This window comes from Eretmochelys imbricata, chromosome 9, assembly GCF_965152235.1.
Source record: "Eretmochelys imbricata isolate rEreImb1 chromosome 9, rEreImb1.hap1, whole genome shotgun sequence".
Classification (NCBI taxonomy): domain Eukaryota; kingdom Metazoa; phylum Chordata; order Testudines; family Cheloniidae; genus Eretmochelys; species Eretmochelys imbricata.
This window is the reverse complement of record NC_135580.1, coordinates 18425913-18441162: the sequence shown is the minus strand read 5'-3', so window position 1 is coordinate 18441162 and position 15250 is coordinate 18425913. Positions and strand designations below refer to the sequence as shown.

General features: G+C 36.9%; 1 protein-coding gene across 1 annotated transcript in view; it reads right to left on the bottom strand.

Moving 5' to 3' along the window:
• Window positions 1–10893, bottom strand: part of ZBBX (zinc finger B-box domain containing) — a 42758-nt gene extending 31865 nt beyond the window's left edge. Inside the window, exons 1-6 of the mRNA XM_077826746.1 lie at window positions 10821–10893; window positions 9435–9551; window positions 7414–7507; window positions 3810–3858; window positions 3308–3417; window positions 2715–2810 (exon numbers count right to left, since the gene is read on the bottom strand). Coding sequence (XP_077682872.1) covers window positions 2715–2810; window positions 3308–3417; window positions 3810–3858; window positions 7414–7507; window positions 9435–9551; window positions 10821–10888 — 534 coding nt within the window. The 5' untranslated portion in view covers window positions 10889–10893. The remainder of the gene's footprint in view (window positions 1–2714; window positions 2811–3307; window positions 3418–3809; window positions 3859–7413; window positions 7508–9434; window positions 9552–10820) is intronic.
• Window positions 10894–15250: the final 4357 nt, after the last annotated feature.

The window sequence follows — 15250 nt, the reverse complement described above, 5'->3', positions numbered from 1 at the left end:
TTCTGTTTCCTAGTAACCCTTTCTAACTTTATTTCTTTTATGTGGCACCACTTAACCTAAATCCTAATGTTAATAATTTGGTTTATTTTTACTATGAGAAAACTCAGTGCTGTGTTTAAGCAGAATTGTGCATTTATCCCAATTAAGTTAATAAGCTGTGACGTGCTTGTGTGTCTTTAGAGGAACAAACAAACATTATTTCTCTGAACTGCCCAGCAGATGGCTGGACATTGCAGAGCACACAGGTCTGGGGAAATTCAGGACTGGGAGTATGTTTGGGTCACCTTGCGGGAAGTAACCCAGGCTGGTGGAAGCCAGAGTGGGGCTCTCGGGCTATACAGGCTGCTGAGCTCAGAGCTGCTGAACCAGGTCTGTCTACCACACAACCACTTCAAGGTTTGACCATCATGCTTGTAGGTTGGTTGTGAACATCCAAGGCTGGAAGCTACAGAAACAAAGCATTGTAAGGCACCTATGGTTGCATGGCAAATGGTGTCACAACCCCTCAACTGGTCTGGACTGCACCCCTGAAGACCAGGACAATCTGCCCCGATTCACTGTATGATCTGGTATAAAACCCTTAATCTCGGTGTGTCTCAACTTCCCCATTTATAAATAAAAATAACAATTTTTCCTCCTTTATAAAGCATTTTCAGATCTATGAATGAGACTGCAAGTTATTATTATTAATTATTAATACTCCAACCTTATGTTCTGAATGTACAAATTGTGAGAACTGATAGATCAAATAGATTTGATATATCACTGTTTGTGACTGTTCAATGTAGAGAAAATGCTTTTAAATCCAGCCAAAATAGCTGACAGAACACATATATCTTGCTGTATAAGGTGGGCTAGTAACACGGGTCCAAGAAGATGATTTACTACCTGCTTTTCTACACTACTGACTATCATCCCTCAATGTGCTGGGTCATCCTGTAACTCTCTTAATTTTTTCCTCTTAATGTAATCTTTCAAATAATACACTATGAGCATGCATCATTCTAACAAGAACACATTAATCAGAGCAACAACTTTGATAATTTATAGCATTACTAAAAAGATTATACTTTTGGGGGGAAAAGGTCTGACATCTGCAAATAAATTTCAGTGAGAGAAAGTACCATAAGATTGTCACAGGGCACATCTTGACAATCAAACATGGTCATTGTCCAAAAATACAGTTTGACTTGGTAATAAACACAAATTAAATGGAAAGGAAATATTTAAGTTTCCTAAGATTCAGTCAACATGCTGTTATACATATTCCCTATATTTACAATAATTTTCATATTTATCTTAAAGTAATTTTGTTTCTCTCCACGGAAGAAAGTCTAAACACTTCTACATACAGAACTCCTGACTTGTTTTCTCTTTGGTTCATTAAAACAGCGCAACCATAATTAATGTATCAACAAAACAAAATAAAAAATAGGATAATTTTATATAATTTCTACAAATTGAACTGCATAAAAACACCACCTCATTTAACAAAAATCAAATACTGTTTGATGTGTAAAATGGAAGAAACAGGGGATCTAAAAATTGGACAAAAGTTATTACCATGATCAATTTATGCAATATAGCAAAATGTGATGAATGAGAAGTAAAGCAGTTTTAAATAAGTGTGTTATTATAATTTTATGCAGAAATCCTTACAACAGTGGTCACTGAAATGTTATCGATACATCAAAAGAATACATAGTACAAATAAAGCTGTACTTTAAAGATGATTTTTTTAATGCTGTGAACTCAGGCCCAAATGACAATGAACTATACTACTTTACAAAGAACATTACACTTTTCAGATTTCACCATCGTTAAATTATTTGTTGTTCTGAAAAAAATAAATCTTTCCAATTATATCACTATCATTTTCACCAATATGGGATTGTTCATTTCACAGACAAGAGCTAATTGTATATGGGAATTCTCTACTATTTGAGTGACAGATTTATAGGCCGTGTAGCATAAAACCACCCCTCCCCCAGTCTGTGGAGGTTTATGTATGCAAAGTCTCTTCAACTAACAACCTGCCGGCTGATTTTTAGAACCTTGTGGCATGACAGTTATTTTAGTCATATTTTTTCCCATGAGAAATCAAAAGACTGTAAAACCTATTAGTGCACAGAGTAAGAACTGTACATTTTTTTCCAACATTAGAATCAGTATAACATACATTTGCTGCGTTTTACAGGAAGTTTCTGTACAAACACTAAAGCTCCTTTTAATTAACATATGTTCATTTTTCTTAGGTAAAATTTAAAAGCACCACTTTTTATAAATTGTAATAAAAAAACACTGCATGGAACAAAACTCAGCTTATTTTTAACCCAACTGATCTTAAAATTTAGCCCTATTGCTTACTTATGAAGTATAAATACTATTCATATGCATCAGTGTTTCTAGGATCAGGGCCTCAGAAACACAGTTTGGTATAAATAAAGATTGTGGGGTATTAAAAAAAAGTTGATGACCTTATTATAAAACAAAATCTCTAACCTACTGATGACTGAAATTGAAACGTATATTAAAGATGTAATAATAAATGCATCTGCTACAAATAAATGCAGAAAATATGTCCCTGTGTGACAAAAAAGGCTTCTGATGAATGAAAACGTTTAAGAATTGCTTTTCTTAAACAATTAAGTTTTGAACTATTTACAGAGACAATTTTTATTATAAATACAAGATTATCCAAAAAAAGTCCCTACCTGCAAAGGAATCATTCTATGGAGCTTCAGTGCCCCCTTCTGGTGGACTCTGGCAAAGCAACTACCACAGTAATCTTCCCCACATTCTAAGCATATCTTGAACAAAAAGACAGATTTCAGAGGAGCCGTGTTAGTCCGTATTCGCAAAAAGAAAAGGAGTACTTGTGGCACCTTAGAGACTAAAATTTATTTGAACATAAGCTTTTGTGAGCTACAGCTCACTTCATGCATCCGATGAAGTGAGCTGTAGCTCACGAAAGCTTATGCTCAAATAAATTTGTTAGTCTCTAAGGTGCCACAAGTACTCCTTTTCTTGAACAAAAAGTAACAACAGCAAAAATGGGTTCATGATATACAGTTACTGCTGAGGATATTTTCCCTTATTCATATTTTCCAAAATGTTACAAATAAAACTTGAGGAAATAAAATTAGATTTTTTTAGGGGGTTCCACTAATTAATGTATACACGCCTCATATTAATTTGGTCATAATTAGACATTTTAAAAGAGGATTATTTTAAATTAATCCAATCCAAAGCCCATTGGCTAGCTTTCTATACTCAAATATTAATACTTTTGCTGCCATCTACTCACCAGTAAAGCATTTTTGGCCTCACACTGTCCACATGCCTTCCCCTTCATTTTAGGTTTTTCAGGGATTGCAACATTTGCCATTTTATGTATAAATGGCTGTTTCACTGGCTCTGGAAAAATACAATGGAAGGCAAAAAAAGAGATCAATATTTTATAAGACATTAAGCATGTATTCTGACTGATGGGAGTGGATATTTTGGTTCCATATACTTCTTTTGAACCCCCTTAAAATTCAGTATGTTAATGTCTTCAATACAACTATTTAAATGTTCTTAAGAAAAAAATATCATCATGCAGCACATAGGAAAATAAAATTTAGTAAGGCTATTAATTTTAATTTTAGGCTTCTTAGTGGTGGTAACTATAAACAGTAAAGGTTCTCTTTTTCTAAACTATGAAAAGTATCTTCCAAACTATTTAATTAACAACCTCTAAGGAACACATAAAATATTAACATATAATAATATTTTATTTTACTTGGTGAATACAAACATCACTTTACCATGAATCTGTTCTTTGAGTATCTTCAATTTCACTTTTCCTGAAGAAACCTATAGTGAAACATTTATACATGTATATACAGAGAAAAGTAAAAGAATTATAAATAAATATAAATACAAAATATAGCCACTGAAGTATGCATGTTAAAATGCTAAGTTAATGACAAAAAAATATATTTGACTAATGATTTTCTAAAAAATGATGTTTTCATTTTAAAAGATAGATACAAATAAGCAATGTTTGTCATATTCATGATTTCTGTGACAAAAATCATGAATTTTACCGGGTTTTCATAAAAAGCATGGCCTTTGTTACCCCAGCATGACATGATCTACCAATGTGATGTGACTGTGAAAAAGGCAAATGCAATCCTAGAATGTATCAGGCAAGGTATTTCCAGTAAAGATAGGAAAATATCGATGCCATTGTACAAAGCACTAGTAAGACCTCTTCTGAAGTTCTGTATACAATTTCGTGTACAAAAGCCATGTGTAGCAAAGATTAATTCAGACTGGAACAGATATAAAGATGGGACACTTGGATGATTGGGGAATACAGAGCCTAATTTATGAGAGGAGACTAAGAGATATTGGCTTTATCCTAGCAAAATGGAGGCTGAGAGGGATACAACTGCTCTATATAAACACATGCGGGCGGGGGGAGGCACGGTGAACACGAGGGATGGAGAATAAAGAATACCTATTAATGCTGCAGGCCAACATTAGTATGAGAACAAACGGGTACAAACTGGCCATGAATACATTTAGACTGGAAATTAAAAGAATGTTTCTAATCATCAGAGGTGCGAGGTTGTAGAACAGCCTTTCAACAGTAGCGTACCAAACAACCTAACTAGTTTTAAAACGAACTTGTTAAGTTTATGAATAGGATTATATGATGGGGTTGCCTGTAATAGCCGGGGATTGGACTTGATGGCCCAGGTGGTCCCTTCCAGTCTTATGTTCCTGTGTAAGGCTAACCAGCAATTCACAATCCAAGACAGCTAGGGAACCTCCAGTAACCGGACCTTGCTGCCCGGGGCTGAGGCCTCTGTTCCACCTGCCCCACACTATCTCATATTGCCTAAATTTTATTTAAATGCCATTCACACAGTCTATTGTGCAGGGTACAAGCAGCTGTAAAGAGCTCTATATATCTCCTTCTGCAACAGCCTTCTGCGACTAGACCCCATTTTCTAGGGCAATAATTGATCACTTTCAAAAAATTCTCCTGCATTTTCCCTTTCAAACATAGAGAAGTCTACAGTGCACCCACACTTTCCACCCCTTGTGCATGTTACACTATTGCCTTTTTGAAATTGTTGCCCTATGTGTCTTTACCAGAACTGACAGCTTCAGCCGGAGTTTGAAGTATCAGCAGCTGTAATTGAGCAACTTGCCTCAAAAAGGAGAGAAAAAAAGGGGAGGGGGTTAAAGAAAACCTTTTCAATCTCACCCTCTTTTACTCATACATGAGTAGGTAATGTTATTGAAATTGAGTATGTTAACTAAAAACACCTTCATAACAAACAGCTGCTCTTTCAACGCCTTCAAATAACAAATGCCACTACTTGGTCTAAGGTTGTAAATGTCTCTTTCTGGACTTATATGAATTTTATTATATAAAGTTTCTAATGAGCTCTATTAAGTAAAGCTTGCAGTTCAGGATGAGCTTGGCTTCCTGAAGAAACATAGTGAGAAACTCCCTCTTTATGCATTATTCAGCCCAATTTGTATGCATCTCTCGATAAATCAATTTGAGCTGAAGGAATTAGGAAGCATATCTTTACTTCTAAGCTGAATTTAGACCGTTTAGACTTGGGTATCCTTTTAGGATTCTTCATACTAGTTGAGACTGTGAGCAAAGAAAACTGATTTTGCCATCAGAACCAATATTTTTAGCAGAGATCATAAACATAAATTGTTTGACTCAGTAGGTAGCTCTTGAATCACATGCAGTGCAAGCATGTGTCAATTAATACCACAAGGCCAAAATCCTTAGCTAACAAAAACATGAATCTATTTTCCAAGAGCTGTGACACTCAGGAATGTATGTTATAGGTGGCGCTAGTAGCACTGGCTACAATTAAGGTTCCCCAATACTTCCCATTATAAGAATATGTTTTCAACTGCTTATAAGTTTGCCAAACGAACTGTTTGGACTGAAATTTCCCAAGCAGGCTGAATATTTTTGTAACGTTTCACCAAAAATAGTTCAACCATTTCTGTGAAGGAGATTAGGGAAAAATACATTATTTTGCCTGTGTTAAAAAAAAAAAATTCTCAAACATTTTGTTGAGAAGCTCTAGCACACTGCATACTTTGGAGAATGGACTTGATATTTGGCCTGGGTATTGTTTTTAGTACCAGGGATATGCCTTTTACTGCTCTTGAGAAAAAAATGCCTAAGTTATAAACCTTGGAAAAATCTGAACGTGCACATGTTTTATAGAGACTTGCCAGAGCTTTCAGCTGAAATTCGTAAAGATTCTGTCTGCACTTGGCATGCTCCAACCCAGGGATGCAGGGACTGAGCAGGATTTTGCCTGCAATTGCTGTAGCACTGGACATCAGAACTGAGAACAAGGACAATATCTCTTCTGTGCTCTCAGTAATGCCCGCTTTGCTGGCACCCAGGCAGCATGGAGGAGAAAGCAAACTGATTTGAATGTAGACATAACAAGAGCTAGGCTAGGGGCAAGTAGCAGAGGGAGTAGATTCCAAAAAGCAGCCTGGGGGTAGAGGAGAACAAGACACTGAATGATGTATGAATCCTGTGGTAAAAAGGATAGGCTATTATTTTAATTAAAAAGACTATCATAATGCAAGTGCACAAGAGTACAAGAAGACTAAATTAAGATTTCACAGGCAACCTTAATTCCAGTGTTCCTTAACTTCTGAGTGCTTGACTTTTCAACCATAACATTCTTTTAATGTTGTTGTTTTGTATGTACATTTCACTTTGCAGAATATACCTGTTTATCTTGAATTTCCCCTTAAGCTAAATGTTAGTATCTCCCTAAAGAAAACTGATTACAAATTTTTTATAGAAGAAAAGTCTGAAAATGTTTCCTGGTAAAAGTTTTCTACACACACACACACAAAATACTTTGGACAGTAAATATGACAAATTTAGCTAATACAGCATACTGCAGTTTGATCATTCATACAGATCCAACAGATCTGTACTTGGGTCCTATCTAATGCCCACTGAAATTAATGGGAAGATTCCCAAGTGACTGCAGTGAGCACTGAAGCTGTTCTTGTACAAGTAGCACAACCTTACCCCTTAACTAACCTAATTTATGTAATACAACATAACACCAAACAATTATTTCAAATACTGTAGTCCAGAACTGAATCTTCCTCTAGCTCAGTAGGATAGTATATGCTCTGTGCAGAAAAACAAATACCTTTGAAATGTTACTTATAAAATATTCCATTTCTCATCTTAATACAATATTTAAAACTGTCTTATTAATTAATTAACTAATTAATTCAGTTGCATTACACCAAAATAGTGAATGACTGACTATAACCCACAAAAACCTCTTCTAAATCTTGTATCTTATGAGACTATCTGCAAATCCAATGAAATTTTTGTACCTTAACAACATTTTCTCTATTTTGTGACCACACTTGAGGTTGAATGCCCAATGGTCCTGCCTGTCCAGATTGCCAACGATAGCCACTTGATCGTCTAGGAAAAAAACAGTACCCTAAACTTAATTACTAAGCATATTTCTCCTGTAAATTGGGGTGGATGAATCATTTTCCCAATATGCAGATTTGTAGTTAATAGCAACAAACAGGATACCAGAAAAATGAGGAAAAAATCATCTCTGTAGAAGCACTGATTCCTGAAACATAACTCCCCTTTAATTTTGATTGCTTTCATGTCAAGATTGAAAACCTGAAAGACTGACAAAGTAAGTCTTGTTGGATAATTTACCAAACTAAGTATTTTTTTTATTGTCATATATAAACCTGCACATTACATTAGTTTCCTGGATGTTTACAAGTAGTTTGCTTTAATGACATGCCCCCAGAAGTAGATATCATTCCACTGTGAAAACTATCTACCCAGACAGTTGCTTTGACAATATCCATCAGCTTTTAAAATCCCTTCATTGTCTCCCATGCCAATTTCCACAGCAGATTTATGCTTGTTGTTACCTTCAAGGTCCTGCACAATTTAGTACTATTTGCCTTGTCATTTAGCTCTCTTTCACCTCAACCAACACACACAACTCAGTGCTTCTTTACTATCCATCTCCTTGCCTTCTTTCATGCAGCTCCTAAGCCTGGAAGTTTCCTCCTGGATCTAGTCTACTATGATTCTATACTCTCTTCTCTCAAAACATGCTTCTTCCACAAGATCCATAAATCCTAGCCCTCAGCTCAGAGAGAGAGAGAGATGGAGTAAGAAAAAGTGCAAGAGAGATTAGAATTTTAAAAATTGTGGAACTAACGTGTGTGCCTAATGTCAATTCTCAGTCGTCTACTTCTCTTGCTTTCTCCCCATCCCTTCTGTCCTCTACCTGTTCTCTCTTTAAGTAGGAATAAATGTAAATAAGATCCTGTGTCTTTGTTTTTGCCTGAAAAGCGTTTAGTACACGATCAGTGCTACATAAATTGAAAAATTAAGAACAGTAGCAGCACCTCTACGATAGCCTATCTTGAACTGATTAGTTTTGAGGAGCAGCCAAGCTGGTGGTCTCAGTCTCAACATTTTGTCAATGCATAAAGGCAACTAGAACCCAGCTTTAATTGCTCTGAGAAAAAGGAATTTAGAAATGAATTACTATGATCCAATGCAATTAATGGCACTTAGTGCTCAAATAGCATTTTATACCTTTTAAAGTACTGTACAAACATTAATGAATTTATCCTTATAACACCTCTGTGACGCACGAAAATAAGTATTATCCACATTTTACAGATAGGGAAGCAGACACAGAGGTTACAGTTATTTGGTAATGTCACACAGTGAGTCACTAGCAGAGCCAAGATTTGTCTACGGCTCGGCTCGTTTCACCAGACAATGGTTCCTTCCTAAATGGGTTCTTTCCATCATATATAAAACTATTACAATGTTCCAGTCCTTTTGTGATGTTATGTACATGCATTTAATTCACTGAAACAGTGACAAAGTGAAATACACTAGGAGATACAGGGTACTGATTGGCTGATTTAACTCCAACGTTACAATTTCACTGGGAAAAAAAAAAGAATGTCGGGGGGGGGAAGGAAACTGGCTGGCAGTTCTAATATCATATTCCACTGGGGAGGAGAAATAGAAATGATTGTGACATCAGAAGTAAATCAACCAATCTCACAGGAGAAACTGTAAAAAAAAAAAATACCCACCAAGCAAAAAACATGCTTATCACAGGACAGCGGGAGGCTGTGGAGAGGAAAAGAAAAGAAAAGAGGAGATAAAAGACAGAATAGGGTAAACAAAGAAAAAAGCAGGGAAAGGAAACAGCTCAGAGGGAATAGTGCAGAACACTACCAAAAATGCTAGTCTTTAGATGGGTTATCCACAAGTGATTTTTCAAAAGAACACACATCTCATTGGGATTCCTTGATCTTACAGTTAAAAATTCCAAAGAAATTTCACCTACTCCCTCCTCTCTTCTTTTTCTCTGCTCATATTAGATTGTAGTTGCTGTAGTTTCTTCTCCATCTCCTTGTTTTCTAGTTCTAACTGTACTTTCTCCAACTTCAGCTCTCGTACATTTCTAGAGAAATTAAATTGAAACATTCAAATGTGTATTAGCAAGAAAATTATAAAGACGTTGATCAGAACATGAAGGAGAATGAAAACAGATATCTGAATATATTTTAAGCAGTTTTAACAACTTTTAATATTGAAGTATGTAACCCGTATCCCCCATAGCAAGCCTAAAACTCCAGCTCTGACAACTACACCATTTGTCAGACAGGGCTATTTTCGGGGCTAAAACAGCTGTGCATGCCCAGGAATGCTTAACCACAAAAGAGGAGTTTGCTGGAACTAGTAAGCTCCCTCGCTCCCCTGAACTTGTGGATGAGTGACCAGGAGAGATGGAGATCTACTTCATTCCACTCTCCTCAGCCCCTGCGTGACCTGAGTGGATTCAGGCATGTAGGAGGAAAAAAGAAAGGGGGACAGGCATACCCTTCCTCCAACCTAGGGCTATTTTCAGGGCTAATACTACTTAACCAGCAAAGCCTTCCTAGTATGGACACAGTATAGTAATTAAACTGTGTCCATACCAGCACTTATACTGGTATAGCCATGTCAGTAAAACAAGCAAAACAAAACATATCCCTAACCAACATAGCTATTCTGGTAAAAGTTTTAAGCCTAGACAAGTCCCTTAATGCACAAAGAATTTTGAAGACCAGGGAGTAGATTTTGCGCTGCATTCTGAAGTGGACAGAAAAATGGACCCTGGAGATTTCTGAGGCTTGGAACATGTTCAGTCGGGGGATAAGCCACTATATTTTGAACAGAATGAACTTTGGAAGATATCAGTGGGGCAGGGGGAAAATGAATGGTCACCATCAAGAAAGTGAGGATAGGATAGATTTAGGACTTGCCTACTTTGAAAAGTTATAATGGTAATGTTATGTGGGTTAGGGGTGTGATTTTTTTTTTTTTTTTTTACCGACATAGCTATGCTGATATAAGACCCTATGCGGTATAACTGCATCCATACTTGGAAGATTTTGCTGGTTAACTATGCTGGAAAACCCTCTATAGGGTACACAAGGCCTTAATAAAGACAGTATATATTAGATAATCTGCATAGCAATAATTCCCATGAATAAATTCAGTAAGGAGGTTAAAAAAAACCTAAGGAGGAGGAGGCAGATAAGAATAAGAGCCTGGAAAAACAGTAGTAGAGAGACATATCTATGATTCTTACTTTTATGCAAACGTAACCTCATACTTAATGTTGCATATAAAGTTATTAAAAATGTAAAGTCAACATTTCTATCATAGTCAGAAGAAATGCACTTACTTCACTTTTAATTTTACGGAAGTTCCAGTCTTTGAACCTGGCAGTATTACAAAGTCATTGATGTTCATGATTCCCAGTGCGAACTCTTCTCAAAAAAATCAGAATGATTTGTGAAATTCTTTGTGGTTAGTAACCTGTTCAAATTGAACAACCGGATTGCAATTAATATGTTAGAGCATTGTAATAGTTTTTACAATTTTTAATGTACAGGAAAAAGAGTTGGAAAGCAGAAATGCATTATATAATATGGCAATAAAATGCTAAAGAAAATATAAATTAAACTAAAATAACTTTTAGAGCATTTATATGAAACTCTGGGCCACATTCCATTCTCAGTTACACCCATGCAAATCCACTGAATACAATGTGGTTGCATGGATTAACCAAGGTTGAACTTGGTTCAGTATTTAATAAAACATGGCTTTCTTGAAGACTACCTATAGAACAGATGGACAAAATAAGGTCCAAATACCAGTGCTAAAATGAGCACTAACAGGAGGCAAAGTCAGAATAAAATCACTGTAAAGTATTAGGGAAGCTGAAAGCTATCATATATCAAGCACAAATCCATACAAAATGGTAACTATATGTTTTTTTTCGGGTTTCTGCTATACTCTCCAGAATCAAAGATCTTGACTATACTTTCAATTTTTTATTTTTATTCTTTTAATCTCAGTTATGACATGCTCATGTGATCCAGTTTCAACTTTGTAAAGACAAAACCATAGCATGGGCATGTCTATATGTGTCATGACACTAATCATGTTTATTTCATTGCATTTTGGGAAAAGTCTCACAATCAGAAGTACGAGCAACCTGAGAGACAATGCACTCTGGCATGGCCTACTACCAAGATTTCTGGAATGGCTGAAGATCATGTTGTGCAGACATGGTTTAGAGAGTTCCAACTACATAGTAGAATGACATTGTTACAGCCTAATCACAGGAATACAGCCATAAGCCAGCCTAGGATGCTGGCAAGGATGACTCATGATTAGTAGTCACAGTTTCTTAATGCACACTAAACACAAACCATCTTTAGAGCCAATCATGTTGCTAACTGGTTAAAAACTTGGTTAAAAGTCCTAGTACAGAAGGACTGAAAATGGTGACCATTTTAATGCTGAAAGAAGTGTCAGAAACATGCACCAAGTGCATTTATCTAATGTGACTGGATGCCCTTGGCAAGACTTGATGCTCCATTCATCTCAATGGATGTTCAATAATAAAAAAAAAGAATCTGCTTTCAGAGGACGTGTGTTCTAGCAGCAGTGAGGCAGTTAAACAAGCTGGCACAGCTATTCTACTTTTGATTCAGACTCTGAAGATTTATGAAAAATTAAAAACCCATACGACAAAGAACTGAGGCCAGTTTAGTGGCCTCAAGTAGTATTTTTTAAAACTATATTTCTAAGGCATTGTTTAGATTTAATGCCTGTAACACCGTTGTGACAGATATGGCAGTTGTCTACAATATTCCTGAAGAAAACCTATTGAACTATTATCTGCTGATTACCTGTTCCTGTAGTCTCAAAATCAAAGGTCTAAGATGTATAAAGAAAAAACTAACCTATTCATGGATATTCTAGTTCTGAATCTGAGACAGCTTTGAATTTGTAACCACTGAGAAAACCTAGCTGTGGATCTCGAAGGCTGACACTACCAGAGGTTGGAGTTGGGATGACTTCTGGTAAGCTTTTTAGCTTGCACAAAGGTTCTTTTATTTTTTTTGTTTAATCTTTTCTCTGTAACGCTTTCATATTAAGAATAAATGTGCTTGTTTAGCAGGGCCGCCCAGAGGATTCAGGGGGCCTAGGATCTTCGGCAGCAGGGGTCCTTCCACTCCAGGTCACTTCGCCAAAGACATGGAGTGGAAGGACCCTCCACAGCCGAATTGCTGCCGAAGACCCAGAGCGGATGAAGCGACGGCGGGTCCTTCACTCCAGGTGTGTTCGGCAGCATTGAAGGACCCCCGCCGCCAAAGTACCACCGAAAACTCTCCTGGGGGGCCCTGTGGGGCCTGGAGCAAATTGCTCCCACTTGCCCCCCACCCCGACCCCGGGCAGCCCTGTTGTTTAGGAAAAGTTGTATGGTAACTTATAACGGTTGCCAATTACACTGTTTATAGCCTCTGGAGAGCAAGCAAAGCGCAGACCTGGGCCTGTTCAGGCAGTCTGGCTTGCTGGGAATATTACAGTGTAGGCAAGGAACTTTGCAGCCTGGAAAAAAATCATTCAGGAGGGAGAGAGATGTGGGTCTCGACCCAAGAGATACGATGGCTGAGGACCCAGGAGCCTACAGTGGGTGCCTTCGAGGCTTTGACCATTTGCTTTGAAGAAAACCTGTAATAAATTATTATGCATTCTGTCTGTGCATAGGTCATGATATCACAGTACAACAATGGAAGGCAAAGTAAATTCTTAGTCATTCAAAGTAAATGTTTACAAAAATACATAATCTGAAGCACTTTATGTAAAAGTAGAATTTTCAAAACAATTCTCTTTACCTTTAGCAAGTCACCTTAGGACGAGACACTAATGACCTGTTGCTGTTAGATGTATTTTGTGAAGCACCAGGTTGTTCATAAAGATAATCAGAGACAAAACACTTGACTTATTTTGGAAAAAAAAACACATGATTTCACTTTACAATTATTTACTATACAACTGGCAGTAGCAAACACCCCACTAACAGTTAAATAAAGATTTCACTGCTACACTGTTTTAGTTACATATCAATGGTATAAATGTGACATTTTACATTAACTGCACAACACTTCAGTTAATATGGACCCTACGCTGAAATCAGATCCATATGAGTGGACTTTTACAACCTCGTAGTACTCCACTGACTTCAACGGGACTCCGCCCGCATGTAAAAGTATATTCATTTGGATCCAATTGCAGGTTCACAGCCATAGGTCGCAAAATCTTAGGATATGTTTTAGATATTTAAAAGCTAATTCAAAAAAATTGCAAGCAGCTATGCAAAGATTTCTGAGTTTTACTTATACAAATCCTGCGTGTCTGTGTATAGCTTTATCAAATGAAAAGAGGTACTTGAGTGGCAAGCAAAAATTTCAAATCATTTCTTTCATGTTGTGACTTACAGTTGAAAATTATAAATCTTTAGTGCATGCTGCTATAAAGAAGCATGTAGGAGCAGGAGTTTGCACAGCTGCGTACTAGTTTCCTTCTTGCACTGAAGTTTAATCTTGTAGTCTTCATTTTAGTAAAATGCCCAATGAAATCCCCTCTCCTTTTGTCAGCCAGGATCCACCAGTCATGCTTGCTCTCCCTCTTTCACAGCAGTCTTTTTTTAACTTTAAAGGGAAATTTTATTTCCAAATATCATTTTACTGCTAATTGGAATCCTAGCAAAAAGAAACTCAGAAAAATATCTCCTTCCTATATTTCATTCTCACCCTACCTCCCCCACTCACTTTTGGGCATTTACATCTTGCTACCTAGTCTCTTTCTCTGATTACTGCATGTTCCTAAAGCCTCTTTGCCGTGCTGCCTCCTCACCCCATTTTGTTTCCATTTCCCCATTTTCTTTCTTCCATGGGTCTTCCAGGATCTTCCCTATTTTATCTCCCTTTCACTTTCCCCTAACTTTAAAGGACATAGTTGACACCAATCTTCCCTCTTGCCAAGGAAAGATGGAGTGGCTTCCTTCAAAGTTTGTCAATGTTTCTTTCAAAAGTTTACACATGAATATTGACTTAATACAGCTTTGAAACTTTACTATACAAAAGAAAAATGCTGCTTTTAACCATTTTAATTTAAACAAACACAAAAACAGTTTCCTTACTTTGTCAAATCTTTTTTTAAGACTTTCCCTTTTTCTTAGTAGTTTACATTTAACACAATACAGTACTGTATAGTATTGGCTTCTTCCCCCCCCCCCCCCCGCCATCTCTGCTGTCTGACTACATACTTTCAGCTCCAAATGAGATGTGTGGTTGACTGGTTAGTTTGTAACTCTGGTGTTCTTATGTCTGAGGTTCTACTATATTTCTAACATTAAAACACTTTCAGGCACCTACACTTGTGCTGAAGACTTCCCAAGAGAGGGCCCTTGAACTTCCTCTGCCTATTTCTTAGGCATTCAAAACCTCAAGCAAATTAAACTCTTGCCTTTAGCAATTTCATTAAAACTAACTCTTCTCCCAGCTAAGTAAGGTTCACAGGTTTGGTTGCTCCTCGGATTAGCTCTGGAGAGACAGGAGGGAGAATTTCAATGAACTTGTACAGAGATGCAACATAACCTGAATCATGAGTTAGACTTATTAAAAGTCTCATGTTTCTCTGTCCATAATGCACACAGCACTGTAGGTGATTTACACAGCAAAAAGGAAAAATAGCAGGGTGAGCAGATGTCCCGATTTTATAGGGACAGTCCCGATTTGGGGGTCTTTTTCTTCTATA